We start from the raw sequence: 23,480 nt of genomic DNA, 5'->3' as shown, positions 1-23,480 counted from the left end.
GGGGATGCTTGTGTCAGTCTTTGCTCTTGTCTATTTCTGCTGACAAATGAGACATCTGGGGCATGAATCACAAGACAAATTAGATCAGACAAATAAGACCAAAAGATAAGAAGATGACTGGGGTGCAAGGGGACTTGAGTACACAGTGGCTCTGCCAGGGAAAGTCACGAGGTGCCTTGATGTATATTTAGCCCATAGCCCTTCATTAGCCACAACCAGGGGCAAAGCAGGACCCCTGGCCCTATCCACACACATATCCATCAGGGGCTTTGTCTCTACTCCCTTTTCCCTCTCAGCCTTCTTATCACATTTCTTCTTCACAAGGTGGTATGAAGGTCTGAGAGGAATGGTGTGATATATTCTCTGGGGCCTCTGTGAGTAGGTTAATCCTTGGTTTATAAATAGTCACCTATTCATTGAATCACTCATCAGTCCATTCCCCCCTCAACAATTCATTCCTCCATTCATCTATCCAACCATCCATGAATTCATCTACCCATCTGTCTACACATCCATCCACCCTCAATCTCCCATGCAATCATCCATCTTTCCATTTATTCCTTCCTGCCTCCATCCATCAACCTCCATCATCTATCTATCATTCATCCACCCATCAATTCATCATCCATCCATCCATCAACCATTCATCATCCATCCATCTTTCATCCACTTATTCATTCATCATCCATTCATCCATCATCCGTCCACTTATCCATTCATCTATCTATCCATCCACCCATTCATCCATCCATCTATTATAATTCATCCACCCATTCATACATCATCTATCCATCCATCATCCATCCACTTATCCGTCCATCATCTATCCAACCATCATTCATTCACCCATTCATTTATCTATTTATCTATCCACTATCCATCATCCATCCATTATCCATTCATCTATCTGTCCATCCATCCACATCTATCCACCATCCTTCCATCCATCTTCCATCCATTTATCCATACATCCATTCATCATCCATCTATCCATCATTCATCCATCCAACTACCATCGACTTATCCATCCATCATCTGTCTATCCATCCACTTATCCATCCACCCATCTGTCCATTCTTTATTCCTGACCCCCGCCCCCAACTTCCAAACATTACGTAGAGCAGCTTCAACAAAGTACACACATAAAACATAACCTTTAAGGTCTGGGCTTAAAAATAAAGTAATTAAAGAAGGGGATTGGAAGTAGAATACTTACTCCCCTAAACCAAAGGAAATTACAGCACAAAATTAGCTCTGGGTTTCCTGATAGCAATGGAAGCATGGAGCTGAGCTTTCATGTTTAATGACAATGACTCTGAGAAGAACTCATCACTCGGTCCTTCAATGGGGACTGACATCACTGTTTTTGGTAGAACATTTCGCAGAAAGAACACAGACATTCTTCTCTTCCCCTGCCCCGATATGAGCCATGGCATGTTTTTGGGACCCAGTCCTAGAACTTTGCCCAGGAAGGCCCTTCAGGCGACCTCTCAGACAGAGGAGTTATTCTAGTGACCCTTGAAGGGTTCACACCCACGAATGAAAAGGCTTCCCCAGATCCCGTGTGATGGATGGGTGAGTGGGGTGGACAGGTAGCGTGAGGAAGTATCATATTCCTAAATGATGAAATGGAGAACGGGGCCTTGAAAAAACAATGAAAGTGACTCCAAGATTAGTTTTTCTCCATTAGACCTGAAACCAAAGGAACTAGTACACATTGCAGCAAGAGAGAGTTCAGTTAGACCCAAAGAAGACCCCTCACCCCCTCACCCCTCAGATAGGAGAAGTCTGTCTTGGGTCATGGAGGATGGGACTGGGCTTCAGGCCATTGGACCCGGATCCTCTCTGAGGCCCCTCGCTGACTAGGGGTCTGCACTGTCCTCCCCAGGCCTGCAGCCCCCTCTGGTCTCACGAGTGTGGGAGCTCCTACTACACCACAGGGATGTGTTCAAGAGTCAACTCCAACTTCAGGTTCTCCAAGACCGTGGCCCCAGCTCTCCAAAGTAAGTGGTTTCAAATCTGCAACCTCAAGGTGAGCAGTGGATGGTCCAGAGAGACTTGGGCCCTGAGCACCACAACCTGTGGCTAGAAAGCAGCATTTGGACTCTAGCCCTGCCCCGCCCCAGCTCTCCGAATGACCTGGAATGTATCACTCCACCTCTCTGGGCCTCTGTGGGAGTCATAATCCTGGCCTCCCTCTCCCAAGTGTGATAGTGAGGAACAAATGAGCTAAGGTTTCAAAGACAGTCCCGGCCTCAAGGGAGGCTCACTGTAGAAACCCTGGGTATATAGGAGGTTACCTGGTAAGCACATGCAGCAGACAAGCTGTGCACTGCACAATTCTAGGGGGATTGTTCGCTTAGACTACCATGTGAATGGCGCCCCCTGATGTTGCACAATGCAGCAGCCCTGTAGATGAACAGGGAGAACAGAAATCTCCTTGGTAATAGTTCCACCAAACTAGTGCTCCTGGACAGCAGGGAGTTCTGTCCAGTTCATCCAGAGCCTCATGGAACGTAAAACCTCTTGTTCATTGCCCACCCGCCAAGAAAATCTGGGGAATTACTGCTCAGACCCTGCCTCCCACAAGCCCAGACTTCTTGGCTCTGAGCCTCACTGTTTCCTCTGCACTAAATACCATCACCCAAGCGGCTGCTGCCTGTTTTATGGAGGGTTCGGGAATTAGCACCTCTGGCTTGCCGGCAGCTGCCCTCCAGACAACAGGGCCCAGTCAGTGGGGCCTGGGGAAGAGAGTAGGAGGAAGCATCAATCCAGTAGGGGCAGAGAGGTGGTCCTCCTGAGGGACAAGGAGACGTGGATTCTATTCACACAAAATGACAGAGGAAATGGCAGAGCCACAGCACAGGAGGAGACCTGAGTTCAGGGTACGTGAGGGGTCCACTGGGGAATGTCACCACCCCTAGAGCTAGTCCCTCCAGGCCAAGATGTGACCATCCTACGGTCCCTGAACCTCATGTGGTGGAGGCCTCCTCACCTGGCTGACCAGCAGCTTTGCTCTGAAGCTTATCAAATGCAGATTCCAGCGTACCCCCACGTAGGTCCTAATTCAGTAGGAGTATGTGCATGCGTGTGTGCATGCGTGCATGTGAGTGTGTGTGTTTTTAAGCTCCCCAAAGGAGTGTTCAGTCATGTTTAGGAAGCCCTCAAGCCAGTTTGTTCCCAAGGTGTCTTAAAAAGAAAAATTTGAAATTGTAATAAAGAAATCAGCAATAATAAATACATTCTAATAATAAAGCTGGCTTAAAAATAAAAATAAAAATAACCTGTTAAAAGATTATGAACTCCTCCAAATCAAGGCATTTCTGTCTTGGTCACCCCCACTGCCGCCTGCACCATGCAGAGCTCCAGCACATAGCAGGCGCTCAGTCCACGTGTGTAGAGCCGAACTAAACCAGAAAAGGACAAATGTATGAGGCCCTGCCAGGCCAAGAGTATCATGCTGTACACAGTACGCAGATGGGACAAGAAGTGGTGGAGCATTCAAGTTGCCCAAATGCTTCTAAAATGCTCTGCTAAACACAAAGCCTGCAACAGGTGTCCCAACCCAAAGCCACCCCCACCTTCCTCTGTCTGCTCAGCACTGACTTCGACATAGTGCCTCTTCGAAATGCAAGAATTACTGGAACAGTTAACACACAAAAGGTTCATGCAGCATTGTTATAAAGTGGATTTTATAACAGTATAAAAACTCGCCAATAAAAATGAGCAGATGCCCAGACGCAGAGTGTATGCAATATTTCAAAGTAACTCCAACAGCTGACAAACAGAAATAAATTACTTAGATTTTAAAAGAGGAGGGGTTTTTTTACGTTTGTTATGGCCAATGTTTTGTTAATTTTCTTTGATGATTTTCATCATTCCTTTTAATTTAGTTTTTTTTGTTTATTTGTTTGTTTTGTTTCGTTTTTGAGGCAGAGTCTCACTCTGTCACCCAGGCTGGAATGTAGTGGCCTGATCTTGACTCACTGCAACCTCTGCCTCCTGGGTTCAAGCAATTCTCATGTTTCAGACTCCTGAGTAGCTGGGATTACAGGTGTGCATCTTGACTCCTGGCTAATTTTTGTGTTATTAGTAGAGAAGGGGTTTTGCCATGTTGGCAAGGCTGGTCTCGAGCTCCTGACCTCAGGTGATCTACCCTCTTCGGACTCCCAAAGTGCTAGGATTACAGGTGTGAGCCACCACTCCCAGCCTAATTTAGTATTAATATTACAAGAGCATAAAGCAACCTTTATATTCAGAGGCAGAGATAATAGCATGAGAGTTTGACCTGATGATATCAGTACCATATTAACTCAGTGGTTTCCTTTAAAAAAAAAAAAAAAAAAAGTGAAACCATGATCAGCTCAGATTTACTAAGCATTTGCTTTGTGCTTGGCCCTTTAGAAGCATCTTCTCATAAATTTTTCTAGGCAACTCTTTACTATCATTGTGCCTGTTTTACAGAAGAGAAAACTGAGGCTGAGCGGTTTCTTGACTGGCCCTAGGTCACACAGCTAAGGAGTGCCAAAGCCAGGAGTCAGTGTGATGCCACATCCCACATTTCTAGCCATGACATCATATTTCCCTCCTAAAAGAAGAAATCCATTCATTAGGGCTGTGAGTGGTAAATGCCGCCTGCTCATCACAGCAAAACAAACGATAACAAGGTACTGATTTGAGCAGTGCTGGCTGCCTCGGAAGCATTGGCCAATTGGTAGTGGTCAGTCCCTGATTAGGAATAGAAGTGATCAGGCTTAATTTAAGCTTTGTTCAAACAGCCAGCAGAGTGGTGGGACATAGCCAGGACTTCCTGGGCTCATTCACGTTGCCCAGATAAATGTCCAGCCCAGGGACAGCTTCCCAGCCCAGGGAATCACACACATGGAGCAGAGTCATTCATTTGTCCTTTGAACAATCGTCCAGAGTATCAGAGACTCGCAGACACTGCTCCTTGGGTAGCCATAACCGTGTCCCCACTCCCCAGGGTGCCAGACCTACATGGACATCGTCATTGTCCTGGATGGCTCCAACAGCATCTACCCCTGGGTGGAGGTTCAGCACTTCCTCATCAACATCCTGAAGAAGTTTTACATCGGCCCAGGGCAGATCCAGGTGAGCATCTCTTGGGCCCTCTTCTGAACAGGGCCACCCAAACCGATGGCAGGTGCTGCCTTAGGTCTAGGCGAGATCTGTGTGTGCACAAAGGAGGTGTAGGTAAGAGGACAGAGGTAGTAGGGCCAGCCGGCACCAGGGCGCTGCAGCTCAGGACACTCTTCTCCAGTGCAGCACATCAAATGACAGTTTGGGGGAGGGCTCATTCACGGGTCAGACACAACACACCACCTATGAAGACTTAGACAAGCTAAAAAGTGAGAAGGAAGGTGGGAATGGTTGAGTGGATGCTAGAGCCCTGTCGAGTGAGGCACAGGGGAGAATTAGACATATAGATCGTGGAGGGAAGATGGCAGGAGAGGAGGTAAGGGCTGCTAGGCTCATATATCTGAAATGCTGCCTGGCTAAAGCAGAGGTAGATCCATTCCCTTTTATTCTGCCTGAGTGAGGACTAATGACTAGAAGTTATTAGATGGCAGATTTCAAGTCAATCTAAGAAATTATTTGTAACAATTAGGGCTGTTAAAAAGGGAGTGGACTTTCTCATGAAGTAATGAGTTCCCCACCACCAGAAGGTCATCCTTTAGGGTATCATGGGTGAAAATCCAGCATTAGAAGGGCACGTGTGCCAAATAAACTCTGTGGGCTCATCCAATAGGAACGTTTCATCGTTCTATTCCTACCATAGGTCTTGAAGCTTTTTGTTTATTTTGAAGCTATTAATATTGTCATTATTTTATCATCCATGGACAAAAGAACCTCTTCTCTAACAAGTTTTAAGGAACCTCAGTTTTGGAGTTTGGTAAACACTGTGATCTTCCACCCACACTGTTCGTAATATTTTGTACTTAGATTCTCTGCTCCACTTTCGTTTTCCTAAGAAAGAAGCATAATTATTGGGCCTTTCTTTCAATCACAAAGTCTCCATTCTCTATATGCACCCCTTCTTGTGCCATCAAGCTGTCCATTCATTCCCAGAACTTTGCAGAACCTACTTCCCTTTGGCTGTGGTTACTTTCTTGCAAAGGTCCTCAGCCCTCCTGCCTCCTGAATTATCACACAGAAACTCCCGGGGATCCTCACTCTCAAATTCTAAGTTTCAGGGGATCAAAATGTTCTGTTGCCCTCTCCTCTACCTTGCAGGTTGGAGTTGTGCAGTATGGAGAAGATGTGGTGCATGAGTTTCACCTCAATGACTACAGGTCTGTAAAAGATGTGGTGGAAGCTGCCAGCCACATTGAGCAGAGAGGAGGAACAGAGACCCGGACAGCATTTGGCATCGAATTTGCACGGTAAAAAAACAAGTAGAAGAATTATAGTTATCTATTGCCATGTAACACACTACCACAAAATTTAGTACCTTGAGACAATAATTTCTTAATTCCTCAGAGTTCTGGGGTTTGGCTGGGCTCAGCTGGTTGGTTTTCTCTTGGGTCCTCTCAGGTGGTTGCGGTCTGGTGTCACCTGGATCTGTTGTCATCTGAAGGTTCTCACGTGACTGGCAGTTGTTGCTGGCTGTTGGCTGAGAGCTCAGCTGGGACTGGTGACCTGAGCACCCACATGTGGCCATGTGGCTTGGTTTCCTTGTGGCATGGCAACTGGAGTTTTAGAGAGAGCATCCCAAGAGTGAGCTTTCCAAGAGACCCAGGCAGGACCTGGGAGACTGCCTGTAACCTGGTCTCGAAGTCCCAGAATATGACTTCTGCCACATTCTATTAGTTGGGCAAGTGACTGAGCCTAGCCCAGATTCAAGGGGAAGGGAATTTGGTTCTGCCTTGATGGATGAACAGTGAGGTCATTTTGCAGAAGAGCATTTAGGATGGGGGATATTGTTGCAGCCAACTTTGAAAAATAGCTTCTGCCACAGACACTCTATAAGAAGTAGGTTCTGTGAGGGTGGGGTCTTCTTATGGAGAGTTAGTCATCAATGGAGTAGAAAGAACGCAGTCAAATCTGACACCTGAGACTGTAGAGTAGTGAGGCTGATTCCTTAAAAATCACACCAGAACTTGGCCAGGTGTGTGGCTCACACCTGTAATCCTAGCACTTTGGGAGGCCGCGGTGGGCAGATTGCCTGAGCTCAGGAGTTTGAGACCCAGCCTGGGCAACATGGTAAAACCCCATCTCTACTAAAATACAAAAAAAAAAATTAGCCAGGCATGGTGGCATGCGTCTGTAGTCCAGCTACTTGGGAAGCTGAGGCAGGAGAATTGCTTAAACCCAGGAGGCAGAGGTTGCAGTGAACCAAGATGGTGCCACTGCACTCCAGCCTGGTGACAGAGTGAGACTCCGCCTCAAAAGAAATAAAATAAAATAAAATAAAATCACACCAGAACTCACTCATCCAGATAAATGTTATCCCTAGATATTGTCCATGCAGAAGTCTGCATGCTTATTCCAGTAATGTTGTTGCTCAAAACATGGTGGTCATCCCCCCACTGAAATTAGCTGATTTTAAAAGCAATGCCGCAGATCTCTTGAGCCAAGACCTAAACTCATAAGATGACTGTGTCGAAGGCATTTAGATTTTAAATATCTGAATGTTACACCTATAAATATGAGTTCCGCTACATTTGTTGAGACCACAGACCTTTTACCTTATGATCCCACCTTATGTAGGGTTAGTTGATGTGTTTTTAAAAAATCCACAATGTAAGAGCTATTGAGGCCAGGTGCAGTGACTCAGACCTGTAATCCCAGCAGTTTGGGAGGCTGAGGTGGGAGGATTACTTGAGCCCATAAGTTTGAGACCAGCCTAGGCAAAACCATGAGACCTCGTCTCTACAAAAAAAATACAAAAATTAGCCAGGCATGGTGGTGCATGCTTGTAGTCCTAACTATTCAGGAGGCTGAAGTGGGAGAATCACTTGAGCCCAGGAAGCAAAGGCTACAGTGAGCCAAGATCACACCACTGCACTCCACCTAGGCAACAGAGCCAGACCCTATCTCAAAAAACAAAAAAAGAAAGAAAAGAAAAAAAGAACTATTTAGTAGTATCGTGATTTCATGTGCTCAAAAGATTAAGATTTTTCCAACCTCATAACTCTTTACAATTAAGTCATTGCTCAACTAGCGTGTTTCTGTTTGCTGATAAAACTCGCTCAAGCTTTTCCTAAAGGAGCATTTCTCCATGTGAAGGTGGCTCTCTTATTCATCCTCACAAGGAATGGTCCATTTTTCTGCTTTTGTTTTGCCTTCTTCGGGGTGAGACCTGAGACTCCAGCAGGCCCTTGTGAAATGACTGGGGCAAGGAAGGCAGCCCATAACCACCAGCACTCACTTTCTCAGTGTGAAGCTAACTGACTCATACAGGAATAAAACCCGCTATTTGGACCTGACTTTACAACTCACCAACCTCAGGTCAATTATTTGTGTGTGACTCACCAGGTAGTTTGAACCATCCCTGACTCATGAGCACTGCTGAGGTTGCAATCTTCACCTCAAATGAAGGTCGAAATTCTGATCTTCCCAACTTGCCAAATTCAAGTCCCAAACTACAGCTGGTGCCTTTTAAGGTGAAAGGTTTTCTGTCCTCACTCAGTTTATTCTTAATGCATTTCTTTTTCCTACGCTCCTTCGAAAGGGCAAAGATGCAGGCCATGAACAGGAGGGCTTATAAAGATGTCGATAACCTGTGGGTCCTGGCTGTGGCAGCTCACAGTCTGATGGGAGGGCTGTGACAAGCGTTCACCCTAACCCTGACTCAGTGAGGATGAGAGAGGGAGAGGCCCCCATGGAGGGGCCAAGGAGAACTGCCAGGAGGAGGCGGCACTGGACCTGTCCTGGGAAGACCCTGGGATTCCAACAAAAACAGGTGAACAGAAGATGTGCCACACAAGACATTCCACCGTGATGCCAGCAGAGGAGAGGGAAAGTCAAGGAATATTTGCATTCAGAGATGCACTCCTCTTGACCACAGCAAGGGGTTCATGTTGGTGGGAAGTGAGCCATGTAAAGATGGTGAGAGTGATGATGTTGTAGTTAAAACCAGCATGGGTGGCCATAGCAGGTTCTTGAGTAGTAGAGTGTAATCATCAGATACACACATTAAGAAAACGAGCCTGGAAGCTATGTACAACAGGGAAGCAGAGAGGGCCCCTGAACAACGTGGTGTGATTCTACCTTTGGCCACATAACACTTTATTGAGCATCTACTATGTGCCTCTCACTATTTTAGGCGCCAGGGCTAGATCAGTGAATAACATAGGTACAAATACTGTGCCCTCGTGAGCCGACATTCTAGAGAGAGAGGCAGACAATAAACAAATAAATAAATAACATAGCATAGTAGAAGGAGATGAAAGCTATGGGGAGAATGAAGTGTGGTAGGGGGAGTGGAGCAGTTGCAGAGGGCAGGTACGGAATCAGCATGAACAGAGCGGTGAGGAAAGGCTTCCCTGATGGATGACCTTTGACTGGAGATTTGAAAGGAGTTGAGGGAGTTGTTGGCAAGCAGATGGCTGGGAGGGAACAGCTCAAAGACTTGGTGTGCCTGAGGACTCCAGACCATCGAAGAGTCCAGTGTAGGTGGGGGTGAGTGAGCAGGACCAGAGGCTAAGAGAGGAAATGGGCCAGATTTCAGAGGGCTTAGGGAGCCGTTGTCAGAACCTGGGCTTTCCCTGAGAGAAAGAGGAACCTGTGCAGGTTTTGAGCAGAAACAAGTTATGACGTGGCCTCAATCTCCATGGGCCACTCTGGTTTCTAGGCCCATGGAGCCTGTTGTTAGTATACAGCTCTCACTGCTCTCAAGGAATGTATAATCTAATTAACAAACGAACAAATCCAAGTCCCTTTCCCAGTGCAAAATCACAATTTAAAATCTGATGACTCATGCTGATATTCACACAATTACAGATTCATATGACATTCACACTATTCCACTCTATGGAAATATGATCCTGACATTTTTCTTGGCTCCATATATAATAAAACATGCTTTGCTCCTGCCATGCTTTTTTGCAGGGCGTTTTATTCCTGGGCCTGGCCCTTCCATGCAGTCACAGAAGCATCTAGAATCTCCTTGGAAAGAATAGCAGAGTTCTCCTGCTACTGGGTTGAGCTTGAGCTCAAAATCTGTTCTTGTCATGTGGCACATGCTTCTGCAGGCTTCAGTCCACAGCACATACTAAAATTAGTGGGTTTTTTAAGGCAACATATCCAGCATATTGGAGCACTGCTAAGAGAATGGCGGATGTTTTTTTCTCTTTGCTGGTAGTTTGAAGATGTTCTAAACTAATTTATTTCAGCTTTTGCAAATCCCTCAACTCCTAAATCATATGCATCTGTTCCTCAGTGTGCTACGTAAGAAGAGATACCTGTGATACCAAAGCCATGTGGCTCTTTAACCTGTCACTACAGAGCTTAAATCTGTGACCTGTCCTGCCTTGCTGTGGGTCAGACTCATTAGGAATAACCTCAGAGTCTAAGAGTTTAACATTTATTTTTAGATCCTTATTGGCAAATTATAACTTCTGGGCCAGACTCCTCAGTGAGACCATGTCTATACCCCTCAGAACCTCATGGTCTAAAGGAAGGCAGGCCACAGGGACACTAAAAGCCAATGGTGATTTGGGAGCCAGTTTTTCACACTTCGTAGCCCGATGGCCCGCTACAAGAGCCTGTCTGCCAGGTTGACGGTCAAGGTGCCAGCCCTGCTGTCCCCTGGGCTGGATTGCCTGATAGGTGGGCTGAGCTCATGCTCCGGATACTGAAAACAAAATAAAAAGTGAGAAAGAGAAATATTTGTCATGGATTTGATATTTAATGTTTCCCAAAATAGAATCAAAGCAATCTTTGTGAGGAAGCCAGAGCTCTGTCAGGCCTCGTCGCACGTATTTTATGGGTCAGTGTTGTCTGGATGCCGAGTCACCCTGGCACATCCTGTTTTCAGTACGAAGGAAAGTGAGTCTCAGCTCTGGAATGCTCAGCAGAACGTTATAAAATACTGGTGCCAGCCCGGCACGGTGGCTCACAGCTGTAATCCCAGCACTTGGGGAGGCAGAGGCGGGCGGATCACTTGAGGCCAGGAGTTCGAGACCAGACTGGCCAACATGGCAAAACCCCATCTCTATTAAAAATACAAAAATTAGCCAAGCGTGGTGGCACAGGCCTCTAATCCCAGCTACTTAGGAGACTGAGGCACGAGAATCGCTTGAACCTGCGAGGAAGAGGTTGCAGTGAGCTGAGATTGTGCCACTGCACTCTAGCCTGGGCAACAGAGGGAGACTCTGTCTCAATTAAAAATAAATAAACAAATAAAAATACTAATATCCAGGCCACCATCCCAGAGATTCCAATTTCAGGGGTCTGGCTGAGGCTGGGGCATCAACAGTTTTTGTTTGTTTGTTTGTTTGTTTGTTTGTTTGTTTGTTTGTTTGTTTTGAGACAGAGTCTTACTGTCGCCCAGACTAGAGTGCAGTAGCATGATCTCGGCTAACTGCAACCTCCTCCTCCCGGGTTCAAGCAATTTTAATCCTCAGCCTCCCGAGTAGTTGGGATTACAGGCGCATGCCAACACACCCGGCTAAGTTTTGTATTTCTAGTAGAGGCAGGGTTTTGCCATGTTAGTCAGGCTGGTCTCGAACTCCCGACCTCAGATCATCCGCTCACCTTGGGCTCCCAAAGTGCTAGGATTACAGGCGTGAGCAACCGCACCCGGCCAACAGGTTTTAAAGGCTCGCTCCACAAGATGCCAGTGAGCAGCTGGAGTTGTGAACCACTGACTTAATGCCTCTAAAGGTTGTCACCTGCCCCTGAACTCCCCTCCCAGGTCCACCTCATCCTTTTGACCTGCCCAAAACAGCAAGGTCAGGACTCCAAAGGAGCTTTTCAACATTTCATTTAAAGACAACAGATCTAAGAACCTTCTGAGCAGCTGGTGAAAGAGTAGCTCTGGCCATCTCAATCCAGCTACTTTTTTGGTTCGAGGTCCTGGCATCTGTTGGGTTGCCCAAGGGGCACTTAGTCCTGGTTTCTGTGGCCGCCCCTCTGCAGGAGCATCAGGGGCTGCCCCAATCCCACTTCTTTCTCATGACCCTGCCCCTGCGCTTGGCTTCCAGCTCAGAGGCTTTCCAGAAGGGCGGAAGGAAAGGGGCCAAGAAAGTGATGATTGTCATCACAGATGGAGAGTCCCACGACAGCCCAGACCTGGAGAAGGTGATCCAGCAAAGCGAGAGAGACAACGTAACAAGATATGCGGTGGCCGTAAGTCCTGGCCCGCCCAAGGGCTGCTGATGGTCTTTTAGAGGCTTTGCCATCAGATCCCCGGGCACTCCAAGGGACTAGTTTCAGGCAGTATCACAAGTGTCCAGGCCCTCAAAAGAGCCTCCCATTTCATCTTCTAAACAACAAGTTGAGAATCTTTCTGCACTGCTCTGGCCTATCCACAAAAGCTGTGAGTTTGGGTTGCCCCGCTATCCATTGCCAGGGAGGGTCTGGAACCTCAGAAAACTAGAACACACCTCCAAACCTCCCAGCTCCCAGACCCTAGCTTAGCACAAAGGCTTTATCTTGTCCCTAAAAGAGAGTCTATTCCGCACGCAAGTGGCATCACAAGGAACTCTCATGGCTACCGGCCCTGGCTCCAGCCCACCCTGGGTTCCCCAGGGTCTAGGCCGTGTGGTATATGGGAACGTCTGTGCTATGTTCTGGTTTGTGGTTCCTGCCCCTATTCCCTGGCAGGTCCTGGGCTACTACAACCGCAGGGGCATCAATCCAGAAACTTTTCTAAATGAAATCAAATACATCGCCAGTGACCCCGATGACAAGCACTTCTTCAATGTCACTGATGAGGCTGCCTTGAAGGACATTGTCGATGCCCTGGGGGACAGAATCTTCAGCCTGGAAGGTGAGCAATGCATGCTAAGAGGGGATCCACTCTCTCCTGGGCTTATATCAGGTAAACTCCACAGAGCACAACCCAATCCCACAAGACGGAATGGCTTAGCAAAAGTCTTCCATAAAAATAAATGCCAGGCCAGGCGTGGTGACTCACGCCTGTAATCCCAGCACTTTGGGAGGACAAGGTGAGTGAATTACTTCAGTTCAGGAGTTCAAGACCAGCTTGGGCAACAAGGCAAAACCTCATCTCTTTAAAAAAAAAAATTTACAAAAATTAGCTAGGTGTGGTGGTGTGTGCCTGTAGTCCTAGCTACTTGGGAAGCTGAGGTGGGAGGATCACTTGAGCCTGGGAGGTTGAGGTTGCAGTGAGCTGAGGTCATGCCACTGCACTCCAGCCTGGGCAACAGAGCCAGACCCTGTCCCCAAAAATAAATAAGTCATAAATTCCAACAACTGAGTATGACTCCGTGCCAGACGTGAGGCTGTGCGTTTTATGAACAATGCTGAAAGATTACTTTGCTAATGCTGTCATTTTTACCGCTGGGAGAACTGAAACTCAGAGGAGTTCAGTGACCTGCCAAAAATCTCACAGCTTGGGACGGTGGTGGGCTTTGAACTAGGTTGCCGAATTTCGCAAAAATAAAATACAGTGGGTGTGGTAGGCTTAGGTTAAAACTTATTTGTTGCCTGAAATTCAGTTTTAATTGGGCATCCTATGTTGCATCAGGCAACCCTAGCTTGTACCTAGCAGAGTCTGACTCCATATCCTGAAACCCTTAATCCCTATATGCCAGCTGCTTCCACTCCACCAAAAGCATTTTTTATTTTTGGCAGAGTCCTTCAAATTGCCTCTCTCCTCATGATTTAAGCTCCATTTTTGATTTGATTTGTACGAATTTCATTTCCACCATTGCTATAGTGGGCCCTTCCAATATCGGGCTTTGGGCATATGGGAGGATTATAAAAAGAAATAGAAGGCCATGTAAAGCCTGAGAAGTCTGCAGTGCATTGGAAATGACAAGCCACAGACACACGAAAAGAGACTAAAATGGCCCTCGTAAACAAGGGCAGATGAATATGAAGTATGGACATGAGCTTTGACACCCACTCCAGAACTCAAATATCCAAATCTGTGTATTTCTCCTCAAAATGGTCGCCTTGGATGATGAAAACATTGGTTCCAATGGTGTGTTCAGGGAGCCCCTCCGTGGGGAGAGGCTTTCAGCACTCATGGGATTTCTTACGCAAATCTGCAGTGGCGACAGATCTCCCTCTGAGGGTGGATTTGATGTTTGAGGTCCATCCAAAGGCATCTGGAACCAAAGCTAGTGAATAAAAGGAATGAACAAAGTGGGAAATTCCATTTCTTGCCAAAAACGTACACTATTTCTGTGCACTTTTGCTTGCTTTACCCCCAATTTTAGCAGTCTTACAGTATGCATGCCCTGTAATATCATTTGTCCCGAGCCCTTTACAGAAGTAAGTGGGCTACCAGTAACAATTCACACGGGCACCTGGAAGGTGTGTGGTGCTCCCCACCGCACAGAGTGCTGGGGAGGGCTGAGGAGGCTGGCACCCTACTGGCCTCAGCTTCAGAGCCCCCCCTTGAAAGAGAGCCCCACCTCCTAATGATGCCCCAAGGAAGCAGGAGCTGTGGGTTGAGCGGCAGCTCTGTCTGGAGCTAAGTGATTGGACATGGAGCTGACATCTCTCTGTCATTCTGTTGCAGGCACCAACAAGAACGAGACCTCCTTTGGGCTGGAGATGTCACAGACAGGCTTTTCCTCGCACGTGGTGGAGGTACCGGCAGAGAGCCCCGCCTCTGTCTCTCAGGGCATGCACTTTCCCTTTCTAGCTCTCTGGATCTGTCATCCACCTTCACAGATGGGCTGGCTCTTCTTGCTTTCTCTCTTTCTTAGGGTCTCTCTGCCTCCCATCTTCTGTGGGCTGGAAGAGGGGAGTCGAGGTCTTCCACCTATTTATATTGTCTTAAGCCCTCTTTAGAAGTGCACGGACTACAGTTAATAATCCCATAATTTCACCTGTGAGGTGCGGGGTGCACCTTCCCATTCAGTCCAGAGAGCCTTGTGCAAAATCTAGGGCAGGTGGCAAAGCCAATGGCACGTGCCTCGGATAGTTCCAGTGCCCGAGGAGGCCTGCACATGCCAGGGCGTGTCCCCATGTCAGTGTTGGGAGGGTATCCAGATGTTTGAGCTGTGCTCTGGCAGGTGACTCACAGGCATCCCCACTGTGCAGGCGCTGCATCAGATTACAGAGGTCCTGGGTGGGGGGCTGGCCCACAGAGAGAGGGTGTGGTGTCACAAGCAACATGTGATAGCTGGGGCTCTGCATCACTCCCCCTCTGTGTGCTTGTGTGCTTCACCTGGTGCTGCTTCATAAGAAGGGGCTGGAGCCTCCCAGGATTGCAAGGGGTACAGAAGAATCCATGTCTGTGAATATGCTTAATGTACTGTAGAGTCCTGCCCAGGATTGTCACGTGGGAAAACATACCAACTTCGTCTGTCAGTATCGATACGTGCTCCCGTGGCTGTGCTTTGCACAGCCAGGTGCATGTGTGTGCATGTGTGTGTGTGCGTGTGTGTGTTCTGCCTGGGCTGGCACCGTGAGAGTGTACTTATTCCTCCTAATTTGCCAGAGAAGTCCCGTTAGTGCATCCTAGTTATATGTCACTGTCATCCTCCCATTGCCCTCTCGTAACTCCTCGGTGAGGCGGATAGGGGAGGACTCCTTGTTCCTAGTTTACACATAAAGAATTGGAGGCATGAGAAGGTTAAGTGACCTGCTGGAGTAAAATTCGTGAGAAAAATATTAGTCTCATGCTCTTTCCTCTAGACCAAGCAGCTGCTCCGTGAGAGGGAATCTCTGGGGGTCTGAGTCAGAACTTCCAAACTGGAGGGGAGGGGGACACATGCCTGACATGCAGCCGGCAGATGGACGGACATGCCACTCACACTCAGACTTTTCTGAGCTGCATCTGGACAGTTTCATGCCCACTGTCTTGAGTAACAGCAAGATGTAAATGTAGCTGCCCTGTCCTAATAACAGCCCTGTTACATGTGCACAGCAGTTTAAACTTTTCCAGGAAATTCTTGCACCTCATTTCATGCCGGAACAGCCCTACAAGGATGGCAGGTGATGATAGTTATCCTGTTTTAGGTGGCTGGATCAGCCACTCTTTTCAGTGCCTTCTCTGTGCTGGATCCCAAGCCTGATGCCAGGAGAATCAGAGGCGGGAGTCCTGCCCTCAAGGTGCTCAGAGTCCGAGGGTAAAGAGCCCAGCACAGAGAGGTGAGAGCATCTGTTCACATGGGGGCCGGCAGAGTCATGTGCTCTGGCAGGACCAGTCCTGGTCTCCAGACTCTGAGGTCAGAGCTGATTAGAGAATGCAACAAGGAAATACAATTTAATTAAATCTAACAAGCATTTGTGAAATGCCACTAAAGTGCCAAAAGGACCCAGAAATGATTCTTACCACCAGGAGTCAACTTGCAAACAATCCTGAATGGCATTTCTTAGCTTTGAGAGTAGGATGAAAGAAACTATAGATGCCTCCTAGGTAAAAGTGTACAACACCTGAAGGTCCGCCATCCGAAGATCCCCTGTGAAGACCCCCTGCTCAATGCGGGGAATGGGGGGAGATGTGGTCATGCCTAATGTTAACCAAAGCAATGTGATCTGGGTAGTACAGAAGGAAGGGCCTCTGCTCAAAGAAGGGATGGTCAGGGAAAGATCCGGGAGGGCTTGGCACTCGAGCAGCCCCTAAAGGACACAGGTTTCAGCAGTCCTGGGTAGCAGTAAGCAGGAGAATAGAGAGCATTGTGAACACCCACTGTGCGACATTCTGGCACAGCTCAGAGATCAGCCCTGGTGTTGGGGACAGAAGAGAAAATGAATGTCCCAATGTTTCCTTTGTCCATTCTACAGACTTTTTTTTAGTATCTTCGTGTGTGTCAGGCTCTGTACCAGGTACATTAAAGAAACATTTCAGCTGACAGCCGTTCATAGCCTAGCTGGGGAGAAAAACTCTTAAATAATAAGTTCACTGTCCTGCTTCTAAAATCATGATCTGTGTATGTCTAGGAATCGTGGAATCTAAAAAGAAGAGGACATTAAGATGGGCTTCAGGGACTCAGGGAAGCTTGAGCGGAGCCTTGAAAGTGGCCCAAGCAATTCAGTGTTGAGCAAGGTGATCCTTGCAGGATCAACAGGTTCCCCAGCTTCCAGAGTGGGGAGACCCAGGAGCTCACAGCCCCAGCACATGACTTCGGTCAAGTCAAGGTCATGACTGTCATGTGCAAGCCCTTGCACAGATGCTCAACTTCTCTGTTCCCCAGGCAGAGGGGCCCAGCTTGCCTCTCCCATATACCCTAGTTCTTCCATCACCCCTGACCTTTTCATCTAATTGGACTTTAAAAGAGATGACAATCACATTTGAATCTGAGACTCTTTAGTGTTAAAAACGAAAGCAAAAAAACCTTTCAAATGCACAAGACTGGTGCAAGCATGATGGGCTGTGACTGGCCACTGGGTGGCTATTTTAGAGCACAGAGGTCTTTCAGTGCCAGGTCGCTGATGCCACCATGATTGGCCACAGCCATCCTGTCCCCAGGAGTCCAGCTCCTCAGCTCTGAGGGTCAGTTAGGCCTCCCTGGGGATCAGGGCTATTGGGTCCAGCCTTTCCACTTTGCCCTGAGTATGTCTGTCTCCCAGGCAAGCCCCCAGGCTTCCTCCCTGCCAGAAGTGCCACAGATGGTCTCAAACAGCTGCTGCCCAAAAAGATACTGAAGGAGCCTGAGGCTTCCCCGGGTCTATTTAGTTCTGGTAGAAGGAGACATCCCTAGTAGAACGTTCTCAGATGGCAGAAGAAAGGCCCGGCTCCTCCTTTCTTGGTTTGCTGCTGTCTCAATGAGCAAGGAAATCAGTCTCTGAATTAGCAAGGGTAAAAGCAACAGGAGAGAGAAAGGGCCGGAGCCCAGGGTAGAGGGGAGACCCCAAGACATCACCTGACACCCACAGAGTCCAAGTCCCCAAAACATTACATTCCAGGCTGAAGGCAAAACGTCCGAGTCATTGGGAAAACCCGCGGAGCTGGAAAATCTAGTCTTGATTTGCAGAAAGGGGAAAGAAAGTATTCCAAAAATTACCATCAGGAAAGCTAGCTGTGGATCCCTGGTCAAACTTTAGAATAGGTTTTTAAGCTAACGCTTCCATTAGCATTTGGAAATGAACGCAAAAGTCACTAAGAGACAGAGTGGCTTCCATTAGTGCTGGCTGCTGAGGTAGTGAACTACCTGTCAAGCTGGGTGATCAAGCAGGAGCTGCAAGAATCTGCCAGAAAGCTGGGAGAAGGGATTCACACCTCCACAGGGGGACTAGACTCTAATACTCTATAATGCCACAGGCCTTGAGGGGAAGATGGAGGGATTTCGCATCCGCCTTCCTACACTAGGATCCTAAATCTGCCCTAACTCCAAAAGTTTACAGAAGGAAGCAGTTTTATCAGGGTAGATCTTGTCTACACAAAAACCTTGGTGACTCACCCGAGATGGGAAGAGATCCTTTTTCTCTTGTACCTAAAGGTGAGGTCACTGACCCTGCACATGATGATCTAACAGGGCCAGAGCTCAGTTCTGTTTTGAAACAGGTTCAGTCCAGCTGAGCCCTGTGTGAGAGGGGTCCTCTGCACACCGTCACTCATGCGCATCAATTATTTGCAGTCCTCTTTCTCCTTCCACATCTTCCCCTCAAGGCCAGTGGGATTACAGAGTCTTAGAGTCTAGTCCCCGTCTGGAGGTATAAACATTCCCAGTTGAGCTACCCCAGCCACCCTCCTGCCTCTTCAGCCTGTGCTCATCCCACAGGCCCTCCTGGGATTGAGATCTAGACAATGAAGGGTATTGGCTATTTGCTAAGGTTCTTAGTGGCTCAAGCTTTAGATGTGTAATCTTCCCTAAGGGTTTCGCATTTGAACTGGTTTTGCGTATCTGATTCAACAAAAAATGAGATAGACTGATGAATAATGGTGAATTGAGGGTTTGACCTGTGGAAGCTGTAAACCCCTCCTGTCCCCCCTAGACCTAAACAATAGACTCCTCCACCTGCCAGGCTGGGCAGGCCATCAAGATGGTCTTCTGGCCCTCTCCCCAGCAGTCCAGGACACAGCGGCTGAGGTCCCCTGCCACGCTGCTCCCGATGGTTTGCAAGTTGACTCCTGGTAGCAGGAATCATTTCTGGTTCATTCGGATCCTCCTAAGCCTGGCCCCACGTCCTCAGGCTGTGCCCTAGTGCCCACTCCTTGGCCTCTTTCCCAGGGCCTCTGACAGGCGGCAGCCAACTCTCTGATGGGGAATGAGCAGTCAGTGTACTGCGCCCTGGTCCCCACGGCCCCTTCTGCTCACCCTAGCTGCCGGATTCCAGCACCGCACTTGGTGAGGGCCCCTCCTCCACAGAAATGCAGAGGGCCTGTTTCTGGGCCTTTCCTGCCCACAAACCTCCTGGCCATTCATCCCTTCCTCGGGTCCACTTCAAGCTTGTTGAAACAAGCCTTCTAAGAGTCCAAGCAATTAGTGAAAGCATAATCCACCCTCCAAATGGTGTATGTGCCTTAGAAGGGGCTCTTGGGAACAGAGCCTCACCCCTCTACAGCCACTCTGACTCGGACTCTCGGGAGTTTGGGGAGGAGGACAGCCTCAGTGTCCTTTAGAGGGTCTCCCATCACACCAGCCCACAGCACCACCAGCAACTACCTCCACCTGGCTCCACAGTCTTACCTCCCAAAAGCCAAAAAGAGCTAAAAGGAAGAATTGCTGGCACCTAGTATCCTAATTCCATGACTGCTGGGCAAGAGGGAAGCACTGCCTGGCAGTGTGGGCTCAGAAAAATCGTTTGCCCTCTCTGAGCTTGTCTCAGTAGATGTCTGAAGAATATTTGTGAAATCGAAGCAAGGCTTGGAACTGGAAGTGTTCATTTTGAGACATACTAATAAATCAAGTAAGATTTTCTTAAAAGCCTTTTCTAACCCCACTATGCACTCACCTCCTGTCTCAGTTGTTCACCTGCTCCTGGGAGTGCCAAAGTAGCCAGTCCCTGACTCAATCAGAGCACTTCTCACACGCTACTGCAATGACAAACGTGACTGTGACACCTGATTCTTCGAGTCCCGACCACCCAGGAGATGCTTAAAGATAGATTCATGAACGAGAAAAGCTACCGTGTCCCAAGTACTCACTGGCTGCCAAGCACCCTGATAAGAATTAAAAATGCTGATTCTCACAACAGAACTGTTTTACAGCTGAGGAACTCAAGGTTGAGAGAGAGAGAGAGAGAGAGAGAACAGGGTCACACAGCTAGAAGCTCTGAACTAGAAGTGGAACTCAGAAGCCTCTGACTCCAGAGCTCCTTCCTGCTCTCACCACCGGGCCAGGGATCCTCCACCTCTGACCTAGTGACATCTTGGGCTGGACAACTCTGCCATAAGGGACCATCTTGTGCATTGTAGGATGGTTAGCAGCATCTCTAGCCTCTACCCACTAGACACCAATAGCACCCCCACCACCACCCCCAGCTGTAACAACCAAATATCACCTAGGGCACAAAACTGCCCCCATTGAGCAGCACTGCCCTAGACCATGCTGCCTCCACTGCCGGGGCTGTGGTCCAGCCCTGGCCTGGACATGGACTGACCAGAACACAGAGCTTTGAGAGATATGGTCACACGCCCTGGGAGCATGCAGCTCAGCTGGGAAGGCAAGACTGCCTCAGAGGCCAGGTCAGAGGGCAGCTGAGAGCTGAGCTGGCAGGGTCTGGTGGTGGGAGCTACACACACTGCAGGTGCTAGAGCTACAATGTCCTTTGGGAAGGCACAGTGTGGCCTCGGACCTTCTGACGGCTGCCAAGCCTGTGACCTCATGTCTGCACAGAACGCCAGGAAAATCAGCTTGTGGGGAAGGTCCCCTTGTGCAAGGCCACCCAGGCACACCTTGGTAATATCTGGTGGGAGCCCAGGTGGCCTCAGATGGGAAAGGAGGCTATAAAACAGGAAGCCTGTGCCAGGCCTGCGGAGCGGGGGACACGGTTCTTCCTGGGAATGCCCACTGTTCGTTCGCCAGCTGGGCCCACATGCCTGGCTTCCCCTATTAAGGATTTGGTCCCTTCTCTTCTTTTTCCCCGCCCTTCTAGATTTTTCTAAACTCAAAATGTCTGGGCTTCCCCAGCTGGGAAGAGATTGTGACATACTGAGGCTTGCTTCGGTGGCCTTAACCTGATCGCTCCTCACAGTGTCCCCATCCTCAGAAGACTCCCCCTGGCTGCAACAAATTCACTCTCAGGAAAGGGCCTCCCACTGCAGGCCCAAGACTGCAGCTGCTGCCAGGGTTAAAACGGGATGAGGTGGGAGACTGTAAGCAATCGCCTGGCCCAGTGTTGCCAAACCCAAAAGTCGGGACGGAATTCCCCAAGCTCCCACAAGGAGAGTCAGTGTGAGGGGTCTCCCCGGCTGAATCCCCGGCCGCTGGGCCAAGTCAGCCCTTCTCAGTACATCACAGAGGCTCCCTGTCACCTGCAGAGCCAGAAATTCATCTTCAAAGGCCTGTCCATGAAGCACAGAAGCCTGGTCGGCAGTTACAAACTTGGACTCAGCAGACAGAGAGAGGGAGGACAAGAAGGAAGAAAGTCAGACCCCAAATAGTGCGCTGCTCCCTCAGGAGGGTTCAGGTGGAAAATGGAAAGCAGGACCCACAGCAGGCTCTGGGGAAACAGACAGATGTTTTCTTCTCGGCCCTACTCACCTGTCTGGTCAAAGCCCCAGCCCTGCCTCTGACTTGCTGTGTGACCTTGGGCAAGTCCCTTCCCCTTCTGAACCTCAACGGCTCATTTGTCAAGTGCAGATACTGAACATCTGCCCTTCCCTTTCACAGGGCCTCTGGGCCCAAATGGGCAGCCGGGTGAGAAAGTATTCCACAAAGAATAGAGCACACCCCACGTGCAGGAATGTTGGCGGTGACTTTGTGGACAGCGAATATGTGAGTTCCTGGCTCCCGTCCTGGCCCAGACAGACTGTCAGAGCCTCCTAGGCTGAGGCTCGAGCACAGAGTAGGAGGAAGAAGGCTAATTAGAAAGTGCAATGTGAAACATAACCAAGCACATTGACTCTCCCAAGACCAGCTTATTTATAGCTGTAAAAACATTCTGTCTGAACAGTCAGTTCTACCTCTGGAGGGTTAGGATATGTTAACCCTTTGATAAGATCAGCTTGACTCTGTAAAGTGGTGGGAATCTCAAGTTCACCCAGACAGCCAGGCTCAGGGAAGGCTCCATGGGAGACAGTGGTGACTTTACCAGCCTGTGTTTTGAAAGCCCAAAGCTGGGATCCAGACAGTCTGCCCCCACCCCTGTAATCACCAGCGTAACCCAAAAGGCAGCCCTTCCCTGCTTCCACCACCTTCCTTGGGCCCCTCATTGTCCCCGGTCATTTTCCTTCCTCTTCCAAGTGCTGGCTGTGTGTCTGCCTGTACCCACTAGTTACGTGGCTTGCTGAAGCAGGGCATTGGGGGTACAAGAGAGAGGGTGAGTGGACTCAGTCTTCAAGAAAGGGCTATGGGATCAGTAACCTGGAAACTTCCCCTCAAGGAGCCAGAGTTTCCTGTCTTCCTGTCCAAGCATTGCAGCTTCCCTTTGTCCTACAACTGGTGGGTAGAACAAGACCCACCAAGCCCTGAGAAACAAGCCCAAGCACCAGTGCCTTGGGTGCTGGCTGTCATGAAGGTGGCCCTGGCTTATCTGCCCAGCCTCGTGTCAAGGTGCTCCAGCCCCATTGAACAGCATTCAGTTCCTTAGGAACAAAGGCTCTGCACTCTCGCCAGCCTCAGGGCCTCTGCACAGGCTGTTCCTGGCCCTTTTCTCCAGTTCTTCTTTCTTTCTGGTCCTACCCATCTTTCAGGTGCACGGTTAAACATAACAACCTTGAAGACTTTTCCTGACCCCCATCTCAATCTAGATTCAGCCTCACTGTGGTTTTCCTTGATTGCACTGATCACAGTTTGCAACTGCGTGTTTGTTTGAGTATTTTTTTTCATATCCTCAAGCTCTGTGGTGGGGAGCGGGGGGCGTGGCTGAGGGCGGGGGACAATATCCCTGGCACCAAACCAGTGCCTGGCACAAAGGGGACCTCAGTGAATGTTTGCTGAAGAAACCAAGGAGTAGGATTTACATGCAGGGAAGCAACTCAGACACTGCAAAGAAATACTGAAGAAGGGCAAGTGCAGGAGGCCCTTTCCCTCTTTCAATCAATGTCAGAAGGAGTGGACAGTGGCGAGAGGGTCCCTAGAGGGTTTTGAAGCCCAAGGAGGAATGGAGGTTTGGTCCTGGATTTACAGTTTGTTTCTAGAACATTCCTTTTCCCCTAAGTTCCTGTCCTTGGGATCAGTTTGACCCATTTTGTCCTAAGGATGGAAAGGGGCAAAAAAGTCTCCTTGGCTCATTCAAAAGCCAAGAGTCCCAGCCAGAAGTTA

At 48.7% G+C, this 23,480-nt stretch overlaps 1 protein-coding gene across 4 annotated transcripts in view; it reads left to right on the top strand.

Moving 5' to 3' along the window:
* ITGA11 (integrin subunit alpha 11) overlaps positions 1-23,480 on the top strand; it is a 131,907-nt gene that overhangs the window by 71,592 nt on the left and 36,835 nt on the right. For all 4 annotated transcript variants that reach the window (XM_008016110.3, XM_008016109.3, XM_008016108.3 and 1 more), the window contains exons 5-10: positions 1,889-2,003; positions 4,985-5,112; positions 6,256-6,404; positions 12,171-12,315; positions 12,793-12,958; positions 14,681-14,751. In XM_008016110.3, coding sequence (XP_008014301.3) covers positions 1,889-2,003; positions 4,985-5,112; positions 6,256-6,404; positions 12,171-12,315; positions 12,793-12,958; positions 14,681-14,751 — 774 coding nt within the window. The remainder of the gene's footprint in view (positions 1-1,888; positions 2,004-4,984; positions 5,113-6,255; positions 6,405-12,170; positions 12,316-12,792; positions 12,959-14,680; positions 14,752-23,480) is intronic.

Source organism: Chlorocebus sabaeus, chromosome 26, assembly GCF_047675955.1.
Source record: "Chlorocebus sabaeus isolate Y175 chromosome 26, mChlSab1.0.hap1, whole genome shotgun sequence".
Classification (NCBI taxonomy): Eukaryota; Metazoa; Chordata; class Mammalia; order Primates; family Cercopithecidae; genus Chlorocebus; species Chlorocebus sabaeus.
This window is presented reverse-complemented; position numbering and strand designations above follow the sequence as displayed.